General features: G+C 41.0%; 1 protein-coding gene across 4 annotated transcripts in view; it reads left to right on the forward strand.

Annotated features, from left to right (window-relative positions):
• GSPT1 (G1 to S phase transition 1) overlaps window positions 1-18,146 on the forward strand; it is a 35,970-nt gene extending 17,824 nt beyond the window's left edge. For 2 of the 4 annotated variants that reach the window (XM_083585071.1, XM_083585069.1), the window contains exons 4-15: window positions 1,314-1,538; window positions 3,195-3,228; window positions 3,933-4,010; window positions 4,694-4,874; window positions 5,577-5,731; window positions 7,468-7,608; window positions 8,806-8,899; window positions 10,342-10,422; window positions 13,573-13,746; window positions 14,098-14,187; window positions 14,989-15,157; window positions 16,394-18,146. In XM_083585071.1, coding sequence (XP_083441197.1) covers window positions 1,314-1,538; window positions 3,195-3,228; window positions 3,933-4,010; window positions 4,694-4,874; window positions 5,577-5,731; window positions 7,468-7,608; window positions 8,806-8,899; window positions 10,342-10,422; window positions 13,573-13,746; window positions 14,098-14,187; window positions 14,989-15,157; window positions 16,394-16,446 — 1,475 coding nt within the window. In that variant the 3' untranslated portion in view covers window positions 16,447-18,146. Of the gene's footprint in view, window positions 1-1,310; window positions 1,539-3,194; window positions 3,229-3,932; window positions 4,011-4,693; window positions 4,875-5,576; window positions 5,732-7,467; window positions 7,609-8,805; window positions 8,900-10,341; window positions 10,423-13,572; window positions 13,747-14,097; window positions 14,188-14,988; window positions 15,158-16,393 lie in introns of all 4 variants that reach the window. The other 2 variants (XM_083585070.1, XM_083585068.1) reach the window with 1 other exon arrangement.
• Window positions 18,147-20,564: the final 2,418 nt, after the last annotated feature.

Genomic DNA, 20,564 nt, shown 5'->3' on the forward strand with positions numbered 1-20,564 from the left:
AAGCAAGAACTTTGAATACCACCAAGTGTGTTGTACTCTCCCTCAAGCCACCCTTTTGTCCCTGCCTCAGTTGAAGGACGGGGAACCTCTGGCACACAAGCCAATCTATGTCTTCCAAAGTGTCTAATTAGGCCCGTGAGGCCATTCTTTTAAAGCCTTACCTACCTACCCAACAGATGCTGTCGACCCAATGCCAGCTAGTGGGCAGGGCAGGGGGTTGGTTCTTCACTGACTGTACACCCCAATTCCACTGCTGTGGAAGAGTATGCATATCCAAACTCTGAGCCGGATTTAACTCTGCTCATCAGCTGGTGAACAGGGGTTAAACCCTTCTCGGTTTGACTGTGCACATGCAACCAAAGCTCAGTGCAGGGCTGTTTGCAAAAGCTGATGAGTTTTCAAACAGTGCAGAGCCCTTTGTTTTGCAGGCAGTCCCAAGCTGCTCTTTAAAGCTTCAAAAACCAAAGATTCAAAGAGCAGCACAGGGCTGTTTCCAAAAGGGTTTTCATCCAGTCTCCTGCTGCACTTTGAAGTCCCAACAGTCAAGATTTCAAAGCATAGTGTCACCTGGTGTCACTATGAGTAGATTTCAAACACCTGAAATCTGCCTACCCGTATTCTTCCCACCTCTATTGTGGAATGTCCAGTAAGAGTATATTGATGTCATGCTTCAAATTCTCAAATAGTCTCATACTTTAGGTAGACTGACCAGTTTTCATGGGCAATTTTAACTTAGCTCAGTAGGTAGCACATGAGGCTCTTAATCTCATGTTTGTAAATTCGAGTCCCATGTTGGGCAAGATCCTTGCACTGCATGGGGTTGGACTAGATGACCCTTGTGGTCCCTTCCATTTCTGTGATTACCGTATATTTGAAACAATTTGAACATGAGGAAGGAAGGGAGCAAGTGTTCAGTCATCCTCATAAACTGAGTAATAATAATAATAATAATTAATAAATATAGGTATACAAAAACTGTATAGTCTCTTCAAAAACTGTATAATCTTGATGTGTTTTGTGTGTGTTCTGCAACTGAAAATTCTATTGTGTTAAAATAGTCTGCTGATACCTATGAATTGTAGCATGCTTTGAAAATGACTTGTAATATCCAGTTTAGAACAAAGCTTTTGGAAAAGAAGCCTCAGCCAGCAGAACAAGATCAGAAAAGATGGAACTTGCAGCAGTAGAACTTCTAACTGCTTAGATGTAACATACCTGCCTTTGAAGTACCGCTGACCTTTTGTTTTCTCCTAAAAGAAAGCAGATGAAAATTTTCCATTTGTTCAGATAAACTCTTTGTTAAATTCCAGTAGAAAACGGAGAAACGGAAATGTCCCCTGAAGAATCATGGGATCACAAAGAAGAAGCTATTGAACCTGAGTTAGCAAGTGGACCTTCTGGAGATGCAGGACCTACCGAGGAAGGCACCCCGGAAATGATGGAGGAGGAAGAGGAACTACCAAAACCTAAATCTATGATGGCACCACCAGGTGCTCCCAAAAAAGAACATGTAAATGTAGTATTCATTGGACATGTAGGTAAGCTGCTGATAAGTGCAGGGAGGGTGGGTGCATTATATGTTTTTTAACCTGATCTTATTACTGGGACCATCTTTAATGCTTTCAGAGTATACCTTTTTAGATGCTAATGTTAGATTCTATATAAAATTGCAGGTTTGCCTTTCATACAGTTTGGCAAAAGTTTAAAGAATATGGTATGTTTGCTAGCGACAGTGCAGGCTTAGGCATGTCTTCTTTGAAGTTCAGTGGGACTTGGTCCCAGAGGATTGTGTAGGATGGCAACCTAATAATTATCCTCCTCGGAAGAGTTCAGAATAGTGTGCATAGTCAAGCCTTCCTTTATTCCGTGTCTCACCAAAACAAATAGGTGCAGCAGAGAGTGACTCATTCACGATTACTGCTGAGTAGACATCTGAAGCACAGGAAGCTGTCATAATCTGGTTGTCTGCCTGCCTAACTCAGTATTATCTTCTTTGACTGGAAGCAGCTCTTTAGAGCAGGGGTTGGCAACCTAAGGCCCATGGGCCACAAGCGGGGACCGCCTTCCATGACGCTGGCCAGCTTCCCGTTGGTTACAGGAAGCTCCTGCAGCCAATGAGAAGCTGCACACGCCTCCTCCGTGCTGGAAGGAGCGCCGGAAATAGCGTTTGCGCGTGCGTGCATGTGCGCACTCTGGCCCACAGTGGCATCTGCAGGACCGTGAACCGGCCCAAGCCACAAAAACTTTGCCGACCCCTGCTCTAGAGTCTCAGACAGCAGTGTTTTCAGTGCTTGCTACTGAATCCTTTCAAGTGGGTGTGTAAGGGTAGGTCCAGTGGTACCTGCTATGCAGGAATACCTCTGGCTACGCAGGGAACCTTTGGCCCTCCGGATGTTGTTGAATTATAACTCCCATCATCTCTGGCCACTGACCACGCTTGCTGAGGCTGATGGGAGTTGTAGTTCAACAACATTGAGGGCCAAAGTTTTCCGACACTTGCTCTAGCATATGCATTGCCTGTCAATTAAATGACTTGGTTGCAGTTACGCATAAAGCTGATAAACCTGAAATTATAATGGTTGGTTAATGCATAATGCAGCAGGGAGGGGGGAGGAACTGCTAATTAGAATTCCTGCTTGCTCATATGACGTGGTGTCTGGGCTCTTTCTCCTTAATAAGAAGTCTCCTTGCAGGGAGAGTAAAATAAATGAAATGCTTGTTAAGGACACTGACATCTAGAACTAATGCTGTGGACTTTAAAACAAAAAACAGCAGCAGCAGCATACAGAGAATAGAAAAGGGCATGATTTGCTTCACATCCTTTCAAAATCATTTGCACACTTAGTGTGCCTTCATATGTTCATTACATCCTCCTTTACTGAACAACTTACCTCTCAAACTGCCCAGTTAAACTCCGTTATTGGATCCACTCATTTTGTTGCTAGTTCGTTTTATGAAGCAATGCATTTTTAGAAAAGGAAAAATTTTTAACAATGGAAGATTTTTCTTAGCATTTCCACAGACAATTTTTGACCCCGCATCATTGGCAATACTAATATGAAAGACAAAAGAACATTATGATGGGGAAATCCAAAACTTTAATAGAATGAGAGAAGTAGCATAGGTGGTTGGGGAAAGCATACTTTGAAAATCCATTTTTCTTTAAAAATTGCTCTCTACATTTTTTTGGCTAGATGCTGGCAAATCAACAATTGGAGGACAAATAATGTAAGCAGCTTAATTTATCAAATCTTTGAAATGTTTGTGCTTGATTGCTTTTGTTGACGTAGACTTACCTGCAGTGCAGCATTAGTCTGAATCTCTTACCAATTGTTTTCTGTCTATTGTGAAGTCTATTGTAAATGTCCATAGACATTTTCCTAACCTTTCCTGTAGTTCTACCAGGATGGTGAACATGAGGCCTTCCAGATGTTATTGGACTCCATCTCCCATCAGCCTCAGCCAGCATGACCAATAGAGATGATGGAAGTTGGAGTCCAGCAACATCCAGAGAGCCACAGGTTTCCCCAGTCCTGATATAAATTACAAAATGTCGTATGCTCATACTAAATGCTGTTTCTCAATGTAAATGTTTGATCAAAACCTGCTTCTCATGCAGCACTGTAGTCCAGGTTTTCTCATACTTGGGTTTCCAGCTATTATTGGACTATGACTCCCATTCCTGTCTAGCAGAACCAATGATCAGGGATGATGGGAATTGTAGTCCCAAAACAGCTTGTCTTAACTATTTTCTGTGGATTGGCTATCTTTATATGCTGCTGTGTATGCCAATGAAGCAGTGAGCTGTATGGATGGTTTATTTACCTTTCTGATGGTTTATTTACCACCTCATTCTATCTCCTTAAAAATAAAGCTGCTTTCTGCAGGCAGCTTCTACATTCTAAACAACATACGAATCTATTTTTTTCTAGGTACTTGACAGGCATGGTTGATAAAAGAACACTTGAAAAATATGAAAGAGAAGCTAAAGAAAAAAACAGAGAAACCTGGTATGAACCCCCCTACATCTTATGATGAACATGCTTTAACCTGTGTGGATTGTTTTTTTCCTCTCTCTTTGGCAAGAAATAGATAAAGTTCCTGGAGAGCAGGTTCTGACTTAGGAGAATACCAGCTTAGGGGCTGAGTGAGGAGGAGCCTCTGTTACCTGTCGTAGTTGATGGGTTGCAGCCATTGTTAGTCCTACTCAGAGTAAGCAGCACTGAAGTGACATCTCTAGGGCACAAGCCTGGGCAGTGTATATGGAGGTCCTGGCTTGCCCAGACGACAGGACCTCCCCTCTCAGCCTCACTGATGTGGTCCAAAGGAAATGAAAGCAATACATCAGCACCAGCTTGGCTGCAGGAGTTGCCTAAAGGAAGCGTACAAGATGCCATCTAGCTGCCATCCAGCTTCCTTAGGGACTCCACTCTGGATTTATGTAGGGGTTACTCCCTAACATTTTCTTCTCCTGAAGATGGCTAGCAAGGCAGTGGGTATACATTTTCTAGAAATGCTCTCCTTTACTTCAGTTGCATGCTAGAACACTGGACTTTGAAAGCACACTCAGCTGCCTTGCCCAGTTCTTGTGAGTTCCTGGGAATGTTCAGATACAATTTTGTGCCTAGAAGGCTTTTGAGAACCATTGAGCCGCACAGTGCTCATGTGATCACTCTTTTCCCTGTCCCTGTAGGTACCTCTCCTGGGCCTTGGACACAAACCAGGAAGAAAGAGACAAAGGTAAAACAGTGGAAGTGGGCCGTGCCTATTTCGAAACGGAGAAGAAACACTTCACAATTTTAGATGCTCCAGGGCATAAGAGCTTTGTCCCAAATATGATTGGTGGTGCTTCTCAAGCTGATCTAGCTGTGTTGGTAAGAAATCATTCAGTCCCTCTCTGGGTTAAGGAGTCCTTGGCAGATGTTTAGCTGATGACCTGTTACTGTTTTTTACTGAAGTACGTTTCTTGCAGCTGTAGTGACCTGCTTCATGGTCTCACTTTATTTCATTTTTTACTTTGTACATGCATCAACTAAGGCAGGGGTATGGAACCTTTTTCAGCCTGGGGTCACATGCCAGTGCAGGGGTGGGTGTAGAGGCAAAATTGAATGAAGCAACAAATTTAATTTTTACCTTGGTATAGTAGACAACTTCCTACACTTGTTTGCACACCCATCTTGATCCTCCATCTGGACGAGAAAGAGCCCTTAGTAGAGTTCAAGGACACCTAACCATACAAAAACATTTGGAGTGGAAAGCAGGGACAATGAATGGTGAGGCTTGTGGAAAATTTCAAGGGCCACATCAAGGCCTGGAGGGCCACATTTGGCCCCTGAACTTGAGGTTCCACACCCCCGTTCCTAAGGAATTAGTAGTTGTAAGATAATAGCTTTTTATATAAAAATTGTAGTCTTGAGATTATTTGAACAGTTGACTTAAAGGAGCAATCCTCAACATAGGTCACCTTGCAAGGCCTAAAATCTCTGACAGTTCTTAATTCTAACTGGAGAAGAGCAAGGAATTGAGCTATAGCCCTAATAATTCAAACATTGTTGATTTATCTCCCTTCCAACTAGGTTATCTCTGCAAGGAAAGGAGAGTTTGAAACTGGTTTTGAGAAAGGGGGACAAACGAGAGAGCATGCCATGTTAGCAAAAACTGCAGGCGTAAAACATTTAATAGTTCTTATTAATAAAATGGATGATCCAACTGTGAACTGGAGCAATGAAAGGTGAGTAGAACTCTTGTTAAATTCTTGTTTTGTTTTTACGTCTTTTATCTACAGTGCGTATGTTATTTTTTTGTATTAGAAATGGGATTGGTCTTCTCCTACCTAATATACCCTGGTGTCCTAAATTCTGGAAACCTAGGTGGAGTTGTTCCAGAGCTACAGGGAAGATTAAATGTTGACATTGGGGTGCAAGATCACTCCCATTACATGACTGAAATGCATGCTGCAGAAATACAGGACTCTTTTTCACACAGGCCCTGTTGACCCATAACTAAAATTCCTGCATGTGGCTCTACTACCTTAGTATTCATGTGGCGATCAGATCATCAAACCATCTTTTATATGCCCTCACAGTAGTTAGTTAGAATGGGGACAGCAAGGACTTCACTGGAATGGCCCCTAGAATTTGGAATAATCCCTCAAATTAGACATGATGAAGAGCCCATCTCTGGCCGTTTTCTATAGCAGCTTATTTCAGGAGGTCTGCTGATGCTCAAGGAAGTTTTCATGCTGTCATTTTTGCCTTCACAATAAGTTTAAATACTGTATATTTCCTTGAATATTGTAGAAAGGACTATAATAGCTCATGGCACTCGTCACTGTCCTCCGTGCGCCAGTAGCGGTTTAGTCATGCTGGCCACATGACCCAGAAAGCTGTCTGTGGACAAACACTGGCTCCCTCAGCCTGAAAGTGAGATGAGTGCCGCAACCCCATAGCGGACTGGACCAAACTGTCCAGGGGTCCTTTACCTTTTACCTTAATAGCTCAGGGGTCCTAGATTTTGTTCCTGTCATCCCCTTTAAAGGTTCAGGTAGTAAGTAATGGGGGAAGACCCCTGTCTTTGTCTGAGAGACTGGGCACCTGCTGTCACTGCTGAGCTAGCTGAATGAATAGTCTGACCTAGTACAGTGGTACCTCGGGTTACAAACGCTTCAGGTTACATACGCTTCAGGTTACAGACTCCACTAACCCAGAAATAGTACCTCGGGTTAAGAACTTTGCTTCAGGATGAGAACAGAAATCATGCTCCGGCGGCAGCAGGAGGCCCCATTAGCTCAGGTACCTCAGGTTAAGAACAGTTTCAGGTTAAGAATGGACCTCCGGGACGAATTAAGTGCTTAACCCGAGGTACCACTGTATAAGTAAACAATTGCTAATTCACATCTCCTCCTTACATACTAAGCCTGTGCTTTGCAAAGAACACTGCCAGATTCACCCATGTGCATTCCGACACAGTACAGTCTTACAGGGACTACCACAGGGTCATTTTCCTCGATTCCCACAAACCTCTAACCCTGTTTATACAAGGACTATCCCTTATAGAAGAGGAGGGCAAAGATACCTGCGAAATTTACAGTAGATTGGCAAGGATTTGTGGCTCCCAATTGCTTAACAATGACAAAAAGGGACCTTTTGCCTCACTTCCCTTTCCATTAGCCCACTATAATGAAGAAAGGGTAACCAGGAGTGGGCTTTTGTATGAAAGAACCCTGAGGTCAGTTCAGTTCTGGTGCTGAAAATGAATCCTAGGATCAGAATGTACATAGAGACACCCTCTTCTTTCATTTGGCATGTGTCTCTTCCATCTGGCTCTTGCTGGTAGATTTTCAGATTCTAATACAAAGCAGATCTAACAAGTCTGCCCACCCCTGCTCTCTGTGGTCTCCATTCTACATTGGTGCCTATGATTGTTGGCAGATAAACAAGTTTTTCTTCTGTTGGGTGAAACTTTCAGGTATGAGGAATGTAAAGAGAAATTGGTGCCATTCTTGAAGAAAGTTGGCTTCAATCCGAAAAAAGATATTCACTTCATGCCCTGCTCTGGATTGACTGGAGCAAACCTCAAGGAACAATCTGACTTCTGTCCTTGGTATATGTATGTATCTTTATCTTTATTTTATTTAATGTAATGCCCTGCTTTTCTGTGGAGAGCTAGTTCCAAAGCAGCAAATGTGAAATGCCACATGTCATAAAACCCTGTAAAATCAAATTTAAATAGTCTTAATAAAAATAGCTGTTACTGACCCACATAGCAGCAGAGAATCAAAACAGTTTCACACTTCAGTGAAGCCACCACCATTAACTGTAAAAGGCCTGCCTGAACAAGCGAGTTTCAAGCACCTGCCTAAACTACATAACTTTCCAAAGACATCTGAAGGCTGTCCTGTATCAGGAAGTTTTAAATGTTTGATATCTCACTGTGTTTTTATATTATGTTGGAAGCTGCCCAGAGTGGCTGGCTGGGTGGTGGTGGTTGTTGTTGTTATATCATCATCATCATCATCATTATTGACGAGAGCAAGCCTGACAGACCTGTTGGTGTCTGTCACAGCACACTTCCAATCTGGGTCAAGAGGAAACTATCTGAAACAGGCAGTTTCCGCTTAGGCCCAGGTAGTCGTTCAGAGTGTTGCGGAGAGCAGGCCCATGGGAAAGTTGCCATTGGCCAGCCTCTTAGTGATTGCCTAGAGCACTGAGGTGGGGAGAGTGCTGCAGGCTACTAAGAGACACCCCAGTTTATGAGCTGATATTTGTTTTGTGTGCTTGAAGAAAAGTGATCAGGCCAGTACTGATGTGATCACAAGGCGAGTGGCTGCTCAAATAGCCCTTCTGCAAATCCTTTCTGTTAAAATTTGATTATCTGCAGATTTGATCCATAATAAAACTTAAGCACTGCTGGTAGGGTGGTAGCTTTGAACTATTTTTGAAACTACATTTTCAAATGAACCATTATCAAAGCTAGGGCACCTGTCTGTATTTTTTGTTGCCTCAGTTAAGATGCAAGCAAGAACTCTTACAGTCTTCTAACCTTTGTACAGTTCCTAGGAATATTTAAATGTCTCTATGATCGTAGGGAAAATAACTTTATATCAGATTTGGTAGAATTTCTGCTTATACAGTGCCTTTAAAAGTTGGTAATTCATGAATGTGATGCAGGTATAGTCATCTCATGAATAATGTTACTGTCTCAGAAGTTAATTGTCTCCAAGAACCATTATAGATCAAAATCTTAAACAAGACAAAGACATACCATGGATTTGCATGACATTATTTTCCCTCCTCTCTTTTTCAGTGGGCTACCGTTTATTCCATATCTGGATAACTTGCCAAATTTCAACAGACCGGTTGATGGACCAATCAGGCTGCCAATTGTTGATAAATATAAGGTACTCAAATAACAGCTACCTTGAAGATTTGACATAATTGCTTTAGTTGCTCAGTTTCTCATTTATAGTTGGCTGTGTCTCATGGTTGCTTCCTCCTTCCCCCCAAATACGTTAATCCAAAGCCTGCCATTGGACTAAAATATGCAAAATGCAATTGAATTGTTCTTCTATTATCTAGGTACTGTACCTTAACCTGTTTTGGTGACATATGACAGTTGGGAGTGTTAAGAACATAGGGCCATATTCAGCTAACTCATTGCACTAGCACAAAATTTTCCACTAGCATGATAGAACTTCCCCCATTTACACCCCCAGGCCCTCCTCAGATCTAGGAGAGAAGCCCTAGAAGAATGTGCAGGGAGAGGAGAGGAGAGATAATTTGCACTCACTAAATGATCTCTCTAGCGAAACATTGAATACAACTCGTAGTAATATTTCAGAACATTTCCCTGCACTCAGTGAAATTATTAAAACATGCAACCTATAGGTCTCAAGCTGAAGACTTTGTTATTCTGTGACTGAACTGGAGTGTGCCTGCGTGCACCCTTAATGCACTCTTCTGGTTCCATTTTCTGTAAATGTAGTGTCACAGCAATATGTGTAATTTTCTCACAATGAAAAGATTGAGATGAACTGAAATACATGTGTCACATTTTTCAGCGAGCATTGAGTACTGAGTCCCATTCACTTGAATGAGAGAATTAAGCAGAATTTTAAACATTAAACTTTCCCCATTGGTATCAGTGGGACTAAAAATGGCATAGCTTTGTCTTAAGTGTCTACTGAAAATTGGACAGCATCACTGCCTGAGAGTTGCTTACACATGGAGTTGGATACAAAGATTTTCTTCCTCTATCAAAGGGAGTCCCCCTTGAATGAGGGGCAGGAGCCTTTGGAATAGAATCCAGTGCATTTAACTGGCATCATAGTTGCAGGACTTTCATTAGTCTATGGTAGACTTGATAAATTCCACAGCTGAGTTGGTAGTATGTCATGCTTACCTGTTTAAATCCACCAGGTCCTGAAGGTCTCACAAAAACAAGTAACCCAGTTAAAATTCAGCTAACACCAGTTGAAATTTAGCATTCCTAAACCTCAGCCCTGAATAGATCTATCCCCTCCCCTAAGTATTAAGATTTGTCTTTGCACCCTACCCTATCCTCAGAGTGTCGGTGTGGCCACCTAACAAGGTGCAGTTGCTGGTGATAAGGTGGTGCTCTCGTGTGATCTTAAATATAAGGGTGATAACATGTAGATGTGAGCATACAGTTAACTAGTGGTTACTCCCAATATTTTACCCCTTGGGTTTAATTTATCTCCAGCAAAAGCTCCTTACTGCTTTGATTGAAATTCCTTAGCACTATGCCAGATGTTCTCTTTTGTAAAGTGCAGTAGGTTCTATTTTGCTGATTTAAAAAACAACCTTTCTTTCCATGTTGAAGGATATGGGCACGGTAGTTCTGGGAAAGCTGGAATCAGGCTCTATCTGCAAAGGACAGCAGCTTGTGATGATGCCAAACAAGGTACGGCACGTTTTCCTCTTAAGAAGCTTAACTTTCTAGTGTTAAGCCTACAAAATAATTCTGATGTTGAAAATCGGCATTCCCCTGTGAGGTTTCTTTTCTGCTCTTGAGAAGGCTTAGTCTGCTTAGGCACTAATAAGCAGAAATATGCACATGATCAGCCTAGTTTTAGTTTGAGGAACTCCTGAAACATGTGCTGCTGGTTTTTTTTTAGTTGCAATTAGCAGGATCCTAGTTGGGGATGGCCAGGGATTCTATGCAGGGGACACACATTGCAGTGTGGAAGATAATAGGCAGAAGGCTTATGTTTGGTTCATAGGCAATAAAGTCTCCACAAGCAGATCTTACTGTTTTCCCCACCCCCCAACCCATAAGAGTGGATGGCAGTCATTGACTTGATTAGAAAAAGTGAATGAGTACTGTCACGGACACAAGAGGTTAAACCTTCTGCTATACCCTTGAAACCCTAATTTCTTAAGGGAAGCAGATTTACCTCATCTGCCTCTCCCCCCAAAAAAGAAAATTGCACCCAGTGCGTACACACACACATACGCACTGATCATTTATAATCCTCCCTTTTCTTGAAGGTCTCAAAGTGGAGATACATAAACCTCGAAATCAAACTTAACAGTAAAAAAACCCAACCAGCAATAAATACAAAATTCAGAATCAAAGTTAAAACACAAATTAGCAGCAACAAAGAAACACTGAGTCCCCAGTGCACCTCACCTTCCCCCATAGTCCAGGGGAAAAGGTATATTTTCATCTGTTGGCAAAACAAGAGCAGTGTAAACTTAGGCCTTCTCTTGAAGTCCCGTGTTGGCATTTTTGCAATCATCACGAGTGTTTGGAATTTGGGGTGGAAAGGGGAACCTTAACATATTCTGATATCCTGCCTTGAAATGCTGTGGTTTACCCTGCCCAGAGTTGGGTTGTTTCATCTTGCCGCCAACGCAGACAAGCTCTTGAGCTGCTTGCAATATGCTGTCCTTTAGTGTTGAGTGTATGCTGTGGCTACTTTTTATGCAAGGCTTGCTAAGTTTCAACTCAAATATCTTATCTGTGCTAGGTAGCCTAAAACATTTCAGATTTTCCGTTTTTTAAAAAAGGTTGCTTTGATAAAGTAGAGAACGAGTCATCCTGAACCACCAGTCTCTTCCGTCTTTAAGGCAGAAAATTCCGCTGTTGCACTTTTTTTCCTGGAAGCTTTCCAGAGCTTGGGTCTCACGCACCCATGTAAAATTCATACCTTGTGGTTCTGAAATCTGTATCTGTTGGAACAACTTTTGAAACCCAGCTTACTCTGCCTTGCATACTTTATGTGAACCCTGTTCATTATTAACAGACCAATGGAAAGTTAAAAGCTATATGTTAAGAACTCCAAGTCCCTGCTACACACTGCTACAAACCATCAGGTTTATCTGATTTTGGCAGGAGTTGGCTCCTTTCAAAACAGGTGTTTCTCAGAAATACTCCTCCAAGCAAGTTGCCTTGTTTCACAACCCTGTACTGGTTTCATGTTGTGTCTGAAATCTGAGCTTGGGGCATCTGGTTGCAAGAGATATAAAATAACCAGCACCCAGTTTTCTCTGCTTACCTTCATGACTCCAGTCTTCAATAAAACAGAGGGTGGGGTTTGGAGGGGTAACGTTCAAAATACAAATTTTAAATTTGTTTCTACACTTACTTACCAAAGAGCAATATTAAGTTGATAGTCATTGTGTTGAAGAGGCAGAGGGAAGGGAGGTTTCTGCTAATAGAGGAGCCTTCTGGGAGAGAGGAGAGGATCCTTTGGTGCGAGGTATAAAGGGTAGAGGTTGAGCAAAGTAGATGTGTTGGGAAGCACTGTTTTGTTTAGGGGTTTTTTTTGTTTGTTTGTTTCTGGATTTGATAGTTTAGTTTTACCAAGCCCTTCGTTGTATCCAATGGAGTTTTCCTCAGAGTAGACCTTTTAAAATTAATGGACCTACATAAATCATGTTCATTAATTTTAGTGGGTCTTCTGAGTAAAACTAGCAATGGATACAGCCTCATGTATTTAAATTATTGTAAGCAACTTTGGGGGTTGGGGGTGGAGAAATGTTGCAAATTGCTATAACGGTCTGGAGCAAGGAAAGGTTTGAGTAGCTTGCAAGTGGAGATGTTTGGAAAGTGGCACCCTGTATTCTGTGATTCACTCCCAAATCACTTCCTTCTGTAACAGTATTTGGCTTTTTCCTTGCAAAAGGTCAGGGAGAAGAGGATATGATAGTTTTGCCTTAAATGTTCTGCTGACTGCAAATATTTAGTGACTTCCTGGCTATTGCATTCAGTTACTTTACCAGTAACTCCGGAGCAGCGGAATTAAATCTGCTTGCCTTGAGCATAAGCAAACATGAATGTTCTCTGCAGTTTGTGATCCCACTATGTGGGATTCTGTGTTAGACTTTTTAAAATATTGAATAACAGGGCAATGAATACATACTGCATTATAGAAAAGGAAACTTTAAAAAGTATTTTTGTACAAATGTACAAATATATAAAACTTTTTTTAAAGGGGGGGAGAGTTAGCTATACAATATAAAAGCCAGCTCCCCTGCCTCCTGGTCTCCCAGAACCAGAAGAGGTATGAAAAGGGTGGAGCAAAGACAGAGAAGTCTCAGGTAGCTTGGAAAAAACTCTGGTGAGGAGGGGACTTAGGACTCAGCTATACAGATGCAAATAAAAAGTTTTAATTGTTTTAAGTGCAACATACAATATGACACTAGATGGCGATGGTGAGCCTTATGGAAAATTCAATGTATTTTTTTAAAACGCTTTTTAAAAAAGCATTTTCAGAACGTTTTTTATATGTGTGTGGATTCCACCTTAGGCAGCTATGAGAAGGTGGGGACTTTACTGCCTCATTGGGGCAAGACCTACTGGGAAGAGTTGCTGGGGTCACTAGGCCTGTGCTGTTTTGGTTTATTTGCAAAACGTTAACTTCACTGACTACGGGTGTTTTATTGCCGACCTGCTCCTGACAACTGTTTTTGTCAATTCTAATGTTTAATTCTATGTTGCTGTAAATGGCTTATATGTTTATCTGGCTTTTTGCAACCAAGTGTTATATAAATTTTGTTTGATGAATAAATAAAAACGTTTTAAAGCCTTAATGTTGCTTTCTTGAAGCATAATGTGGAAGTCCTTGGGATCCTTTCCGATGATGTAGAAACTGAATCAGTAGCTCCAGGTGAAAATCTGAAGATTCGACTGAAAGGAATTGAAGAGGAGGAGATCCTCCCAGGGTTTATACTCTGTGATCTTAATAACCTGTGTCATTCAGGACGCACTTTTGATGCTCAGGTATGTTTGTTGGAAAACCATGTTTGATTTTCAACCGATAAATGAATAATACTAGAGTTGGTTGATTCAGATTTGCATAGGTTGAGGGTATATCAGCAATTAAATCTTGTTCAGAAATCAGTGGTATAAATGTGTGAATTAAATTGTTAATCCTTTGATTTGAAAGTCTTCACCTTCTAGAAAAGAAATTCTGTTTGCTTGCAAGTTAGTTAATTGTCCTAGCGTATATTTCTGCTTGAAGCAATATCTTCCTCCAGAGGGAAAGAGTGATGAGGGAATTACTACCCAATACCCATAAGAAACTGGTGTTTTTCTACATTATGTTTACTTAGTTATTCTTATTGATTACAGATAGTGATAATTGAGCATAAATCCATCATCTGCCCAGGGTACAATGCGGTGCTGCATATTCATACCTGTATTGAAGAAGTTGAGATCACAGTGAGTATTGCTCTCATCTTCTTAGATTAAAAGATACACAATTGTGGCAAAAGGTTTGAGTGAAGTGTCTATTAATTGTGCAGATGGGGTTTTTTGTCTCTGTTTTTGCTGTATATTTAGTAATCTCCCACTGCCACCATTAGATGGTCTCAGCATCATGTTGTAATGACCTATGGCTAAATGCAGTCCAAATGGTGTCCAAACTTTTTTCAAAGAGGGCCAGATTTGATGAAGTGAAGGCCGACTAAAGTTGTTAAGCTTTTTTTAGGACATAAACTGCCACAGAGGCTGGATTAAACTGACCGGCGGGCCGGATTAGGCCCCCAAAACGGACTTTGGGCATGCCTAATTTAATGGCCCAGTGCATTCGTGTAATTCAAAATCATCATGATTTGAAACAGTATTTTACTAAGAATATTAAAAGTGTGTATCAGGTGAAGTAACATGGGGTAAAACTACTTGTGAAAGGAATATATAGTGGTACATCCACCTAAGTTATACTCTAAGTACACCCATTAAAATTAATGGACCTAAGTTAGCCATGCTTATTAATTTAAGTGGGTCTGCTCTGAATTGTACTAGCATTGGATACAACCTATCATTCTTCCTGTACTTCAGTTGAGGTGTTGAGCTTCTTTTGAGAGAGGCTTTATTTCAGGTTAAGGGGGTGGGGAAGAACCAAATAACAATGAAACTGTTGTGGTTTTTCCTGCTGGACACCTCATAAACAGCTATCAAAGGACTGGGGCTTCTGTTGGAAAAAGAGAGCCTGTGTTTTATCTTTTCTCTTTCCTTCTGTAGGCCTTAATCTGTCTGGTAGACAAAAAATCAGGAGAGAAAAGCAAGACACGGCCCCGTTTTGTTAAACAAGATCAAGTATGTATTGCCCGTTTAAGGACGGCAGGAACTATCTGCCTTGAGACATTCAAAGACTTCCCTCAGATGGGTCGATTCACCTTAAGAGATGAGGGTAAGAGGATTTGAAAATGGCTTGGTTGTTGTTTGTTTTACTTTGTGTTGCTGAATCATAGAAAATAAAATTCTATGCTTTGGATGTATCGGCTTTGGCCAGCTTTAATTCTGGAAGGCACAAATATGACAGCCCTCCAGATGTTTGGACTACAAGTCCTGTGAGGCTTGGCCAACCTGGCCAGTGGTCAGGGTGCTGAAAGCTGTAATCCACAACATCTGCAGGGGCACCAGGGCGGGGATGGCTGGAATATGATACAGTGGTACCTCGGGTTAAGTATTTAATTTGTTCTGGAGGTCCATTCTTAACCTGAAACTGTTCTTAACCTGAAGCACCACTTTAGCTAATGGGGTCTCCTGCTGATACCACACTGCCAGAGCACGATTTCTGTTCTCATCCTGAAGCAAAGTTCTTAACCCGAGGTACTATTTCTGGGTTAGCGGAGTCTGTAACCTGAAGCGTATGTAACCTGAGGTACCACTGTATTGCAAACTGCTGACTGTCATATATAAACACCACTGCATGTCAGCTGTTGAAAATCAATTGAACTTTAGTAAATATCCAGAGGAATGTAAAAATTGGCATAGAATTTTGGGGGAGCAAATTGGTTTGGGCTGAAATGCAGATTCTCTGGTACAAAAAAATAATAATCAGAAGCCTTGTATCCATTTCCATTGTTGGGAAGGAAGATTTTATTACAGTTCATTAAGAAGAGAATAAGCTTCTCTGCAAAAACTACTGTGTAGATTGAGGTAGCACTCTCTACATTCATATGCAGCACTAAATGGTTTGTTTCTGCCATAGTTTGTTGAACAAACCAGGTTCTGACAAGCAAAATAACTGTGGCTTGTTCCACTTAACATTGGTTTGATTTTCTATATTTTCTTGCTTTGCTCCTTTATCGCCATGTGCGTATAGGGCAAGATGCAAAAACGAAGGAGGGTTAAGCCCAAGGTTCAGAGGTAACGAGAAAACATGTTTAATGCAAGCCAAGATACATAAGCCAACATCCGAAGCATGGTTTCATATTCTGGTTTGTTGACCACAAACAAACCATAGTTAGTTGTGACAGGCTTGCATGTACAAATAAGCTAACCCCCCCCCCCCCAAGAGTTCATTGTTAAGTGCAAACCAGCTTTTGTGTGAAATCTGTGTGACTGACTGTTTACTTGGAAGGTTTTTTTAAAGGTTCACACATGTATGTCTCCTAACAAACCATTTCTGTGTTTTGTTTAGGTAAGACCATTGCAATTGGAAAAGTTCTGAAATTGGTTCCAGAGAAGGATTAAGCATTGTTTTTGACAAGCCTGCACAAATACTGTGAGGGGAAAAAATTGACTCTGCAAAAGCCTACTTCACATCGCCTTCTTATTTTCTTCCCATTGATAACCTTCTCCCTATATTTGCAAAGATGAGATTTCACAGCAAAGGTCCACATTATGTCAGCTTTCTCATATTGAGAGCTCTGCTATGCCACTGTTGAATTCCCCCCCAAAGTTTTTTTTTCCTCCCCCTTCCTCCTAAATTCTGCTTCCTTGGAAAGATTTGGCAATAGCTTTGTAAGTGATGTGGACATAATTGCCTAGAATTATGAAAAATCTATAGGATTTATGTTTATTTCCCCTCTCCCAGCATATTGAAACATTTTTCAAGGCAGATCATTAAGAGTGTGCAAGCGTGTGTGCACATGTTACAAAGACAATTACCATGTTAATAAACTATTCAATTTGAAATCTTTTTTCAGTATCTTAATTGCTTTTGAATAATGTTTTTATCCAGATGTAACACCTGTTGCATTAGCTTTTAACCTGCCAAGTAATCTGAATATTCAATTACTTAGGCTTTTCTGAAACCCAACTCTTTCCCTTTGCCGCCTCCCGGACGAAGTTATAAATGAAGCAATTAGACAATTGACAAAATTTGTACTAAAGAAACTTTCTTTCTCCCTTTCCTTATGGTGGATTTAAAAAAATTAAATATGTTCATGCAAGTATGGTACTATTTAATTAGTGTTGCATCACTTTATCTACAAACAAACTTAACTTGATTTTTTTTAGGCACTGGGGCGAGCTAGATCTACCTACAGTGACCTGAATTATACCATCAAATCCTTTCTGGCAGAAAATGCTAACCAATAAAATTAGTAGGACTGTTACGTGACATCTCTGGCAATAATGCTGGTACATGATGTTTGGTCTAAAAACTAAGCACAAGTACCAGTTTATGATAAAGTTGCGCTGTTCATTCTACCTTTTAACTTGGAAGATGGGAGAATCTTTGGTTGCTGGGTTTTGTTTTTGTTTTTTTAAAAAAAGAGATTTGAAGCAAACCAAATAGGCCATAGAGGAGTGGTAGGTATTCACTCAACTGGCAGCAGCTGAATGATGGCTCATTCAGCAAGTGCCACTTATTTAATCCAGAAGGTTTGTTTGCTCATTAAAATTGAGAGTAGAATCAAGCACAGTCTATAAATTTCTGCATATCAAAGCAATTTGAGTTAAGGGAAAGCAAAAGTGAATAAAAGGATTTGTGGTTGGCAGTTCAAAGGAACAGGGGTTGTAAACTTTATACTTGGCTGAATGTTGGTCTGTACCATTGCTATAAACAATTAGGGAAAGAGTTGAAAGGGAGGTGCAATGATATTCAAAGTGTTTAATGGCAAATCTCCATTATTAGGTTCATATAAGAAGGCTGACTTCCAATATTGTTCAAAGTGCTTCTCCAATTAAATCCTTTGCAGTGTATGTTCAAATAGTAATGTGCCCTTTCCCCTAAAGTTTACAGTCATGTGACTGTTTCATTTTACACAATTCTAAATTTAAAATGTTTGCCCTTTTTTGTTTCTTTGTAACTGTGGAACCTCCCATCCATTTCACTTGAGGCTACATTGTATGGACGAAGCAAAGTTTATTGTCCTTCAATTTCATATGACTACACTTGTAGCTACCGTAATGCATGAAATTTAAATAAATTTTATTATGTCTGCAAATTTCTGGGCTTTTATTTTTCTGGGAATCTGAAAGCTTTTAAAGTCGATAACTTTTAAAACAAACCTAAAGAATTCAGATAAAGCTGAAAAATTCAGAAATAATCCAGATTTTTCTTTTTCTTACTTTATAACGTAAGCTGAAGGAAGAGTCTTTGAAAGATTTGCCTGAGGTGATGAGCTTACCATTTTCAGATGTTACGTTGTGCTGTGTTTGTGTCTCAAGCTTTCCTTTGAGATGATTGCTAGTGAATAATGTAGTTGGTGAAGGGTTTTTTCTTCCTGATATAGCAAATGACAATTCTTGGAGGCAGAGATGCAGCTAAAGAAGCTAGTAGTCGTTGAATGCAGTCATTCTTTAGAGCAAAAGTTGCACTTGAGGACAGGGGCAGACTTTGGTCTTTCAAATTTCAGTGACACCCTGTGAGAAAATTCAGCCCCCTCTCGCCCTCCATTCTGCATGTGCTTTATATCATACTTGCAGCACACCCCTTGGCTCAGTGATCAGTGTGGGTGAACCAGTTACACTGCCCTAAATGTGCGTTTGCTGAGGAACTGCAGGACTTAAGAATAGGAATGCTAACTGAAGTTGTCATATGGCATATGGAATTCAGTTATATTTGCAGTGCTGAATGCACTCATTCCAGGGTTAAATATAATTGAAATGGAAAGGACTTGATTCAAGAAAATGGGGGCTTTTGGGTGTTAATGTGTGTTACCACTGCATTCAGAACCTCAGGCTTTAAAGTCCCAAAGACTTCTCCAATTACGTGATTTAGATTGCAAGCTTCTCTTCATTGTATTAAATCAAGCCTGGTAAATGTAAAGCAACCTCTTGGGCAGGTCTGAGGAATCATGCTGAACTTCAGGTATTGCTGAACTACAACTCCCATCAGCCTCAGCAAGCCTGGCCCAATGTCCAGGGTTGATGGGATTTAACAATGTCTGGAGGGTCAGAGGTCCCCCACACCAGTTACACACAAGTTGTGCCCTGCCCATTGAACTGAGTGGAGGCACCTTCATTGGTAAGGGAGCTTCCTACATGCACCAGAGCTCATGTGAGGCATCACTAAACCCAAGGTGTGTGCCTCAGGAGCTGTGAAAGCATTGACTGAAGGATAGTGCTAGTATCCTAAGTCAAATAAGTAAATTCTGGAAGCTCCATCTTTTCTCCCTAAGATGGAAAGGTTCCAATTTAAACCCTCTGGTTTACTCATTCCACACAAATTTATATACAGGATATAAATTCCTGCTTGGGCAGCTTCGTTGATTAGATCATGGTGCTAATAATGCCAAGGTTGCAGGTACAATTCCTGTATAGGACAGCTGCATATTCCTACATTGCAGGGGGTTGGCCTAGATTATCCTTAGGGTCCCTTCCAACTCTACAGTTTTATGAATGTTTCTAATCAAGTAATGAAGTTCCTGTTAAACAATTTGCAGCTGTGCTACGACCACATCTTGCCACTAATCATGTAAAAACACTTCATCAATGTTCATGGCTGTTATGTATTTTTCTTCTCGGGGGGGGGGGGAATAGAAACCCTGGCTAGGCTTGAGGAAAAAGCTTGGAAATGTGAGATTGGAAAGGATTGACTGTGTTAATAGCCATGACTTAAAACTATTATTTCAAACTCTGCTGATGATAAATGACTTTGGAGTGTGTTCTTGAATCTGAAAGCTTAGTAATGTAAGCACTGATTAAACACAAAACTTGAATGTGCCATAAAAGCCTCCTGATTAATATTCTGTAACGGGTGAGGATCCTCTTGGGCAACCCCTGTGGGCCTCATGCCAGTGGCAGGTGGAGCAATGAATCCAAATTTTACTTTCGTACAGTAAGCTGGTTTCTATATGCACCCTGCATAGGCAAGCGGGAGTCACTATGAGGACACATTCCAGCTAGGAAGAAAACACCCAAGGGGTGTGTTAAGCAGAGTCAGGGGCGGGGGCTGCATTCACCCCCAGAGCCTGTGGTTCCTGGCCCTCTACTACCTACAAATTGGAAACACTGCTGCATTTTCTGCACGCAGTTGAACAAACCCAGTCCTTGCAATTCATGAAAGTGGCATGAAGGTTGCCTTCTGTCAATGACAAGTGCCAATCCCAGGTCTCTGTTGCAAAAACTGAGGGTTTTTATTGATTCAAATCTTACATCCATTGCCCTTTATGTGTCGCAGAAGATGTCATTTGAGAAGAGTCTACCCATCCAATGTCAATCATTTTTGCTGGAATCATAAAACATCTAAAATCTCTCACATTTTCCAGTCTTATTTCTCCCCTTACCTTCCATGTCAAACAACTTGAATAAACTGTGGTCCAATAAAGAGTACTAAAAACCTGTGTCATGCCTCCCGCGACTTCTTTTAAAACTCAAGGCTTAGTGTCGTGTCTCTGACCAATCGAAACACGCTTGCTTGT

This window comes from Podarcis filfolensis (assembly GCF_964270895.1).
Source record: "Podarcis filfolensis genome assembly, chromosome: 14".
Lineage (NCBI taxonomy): Eukaryota > Metazoa > Chordata > Lepidosauria > Squamata > Lacertidae > Podarcis > Podarcis filfolensis.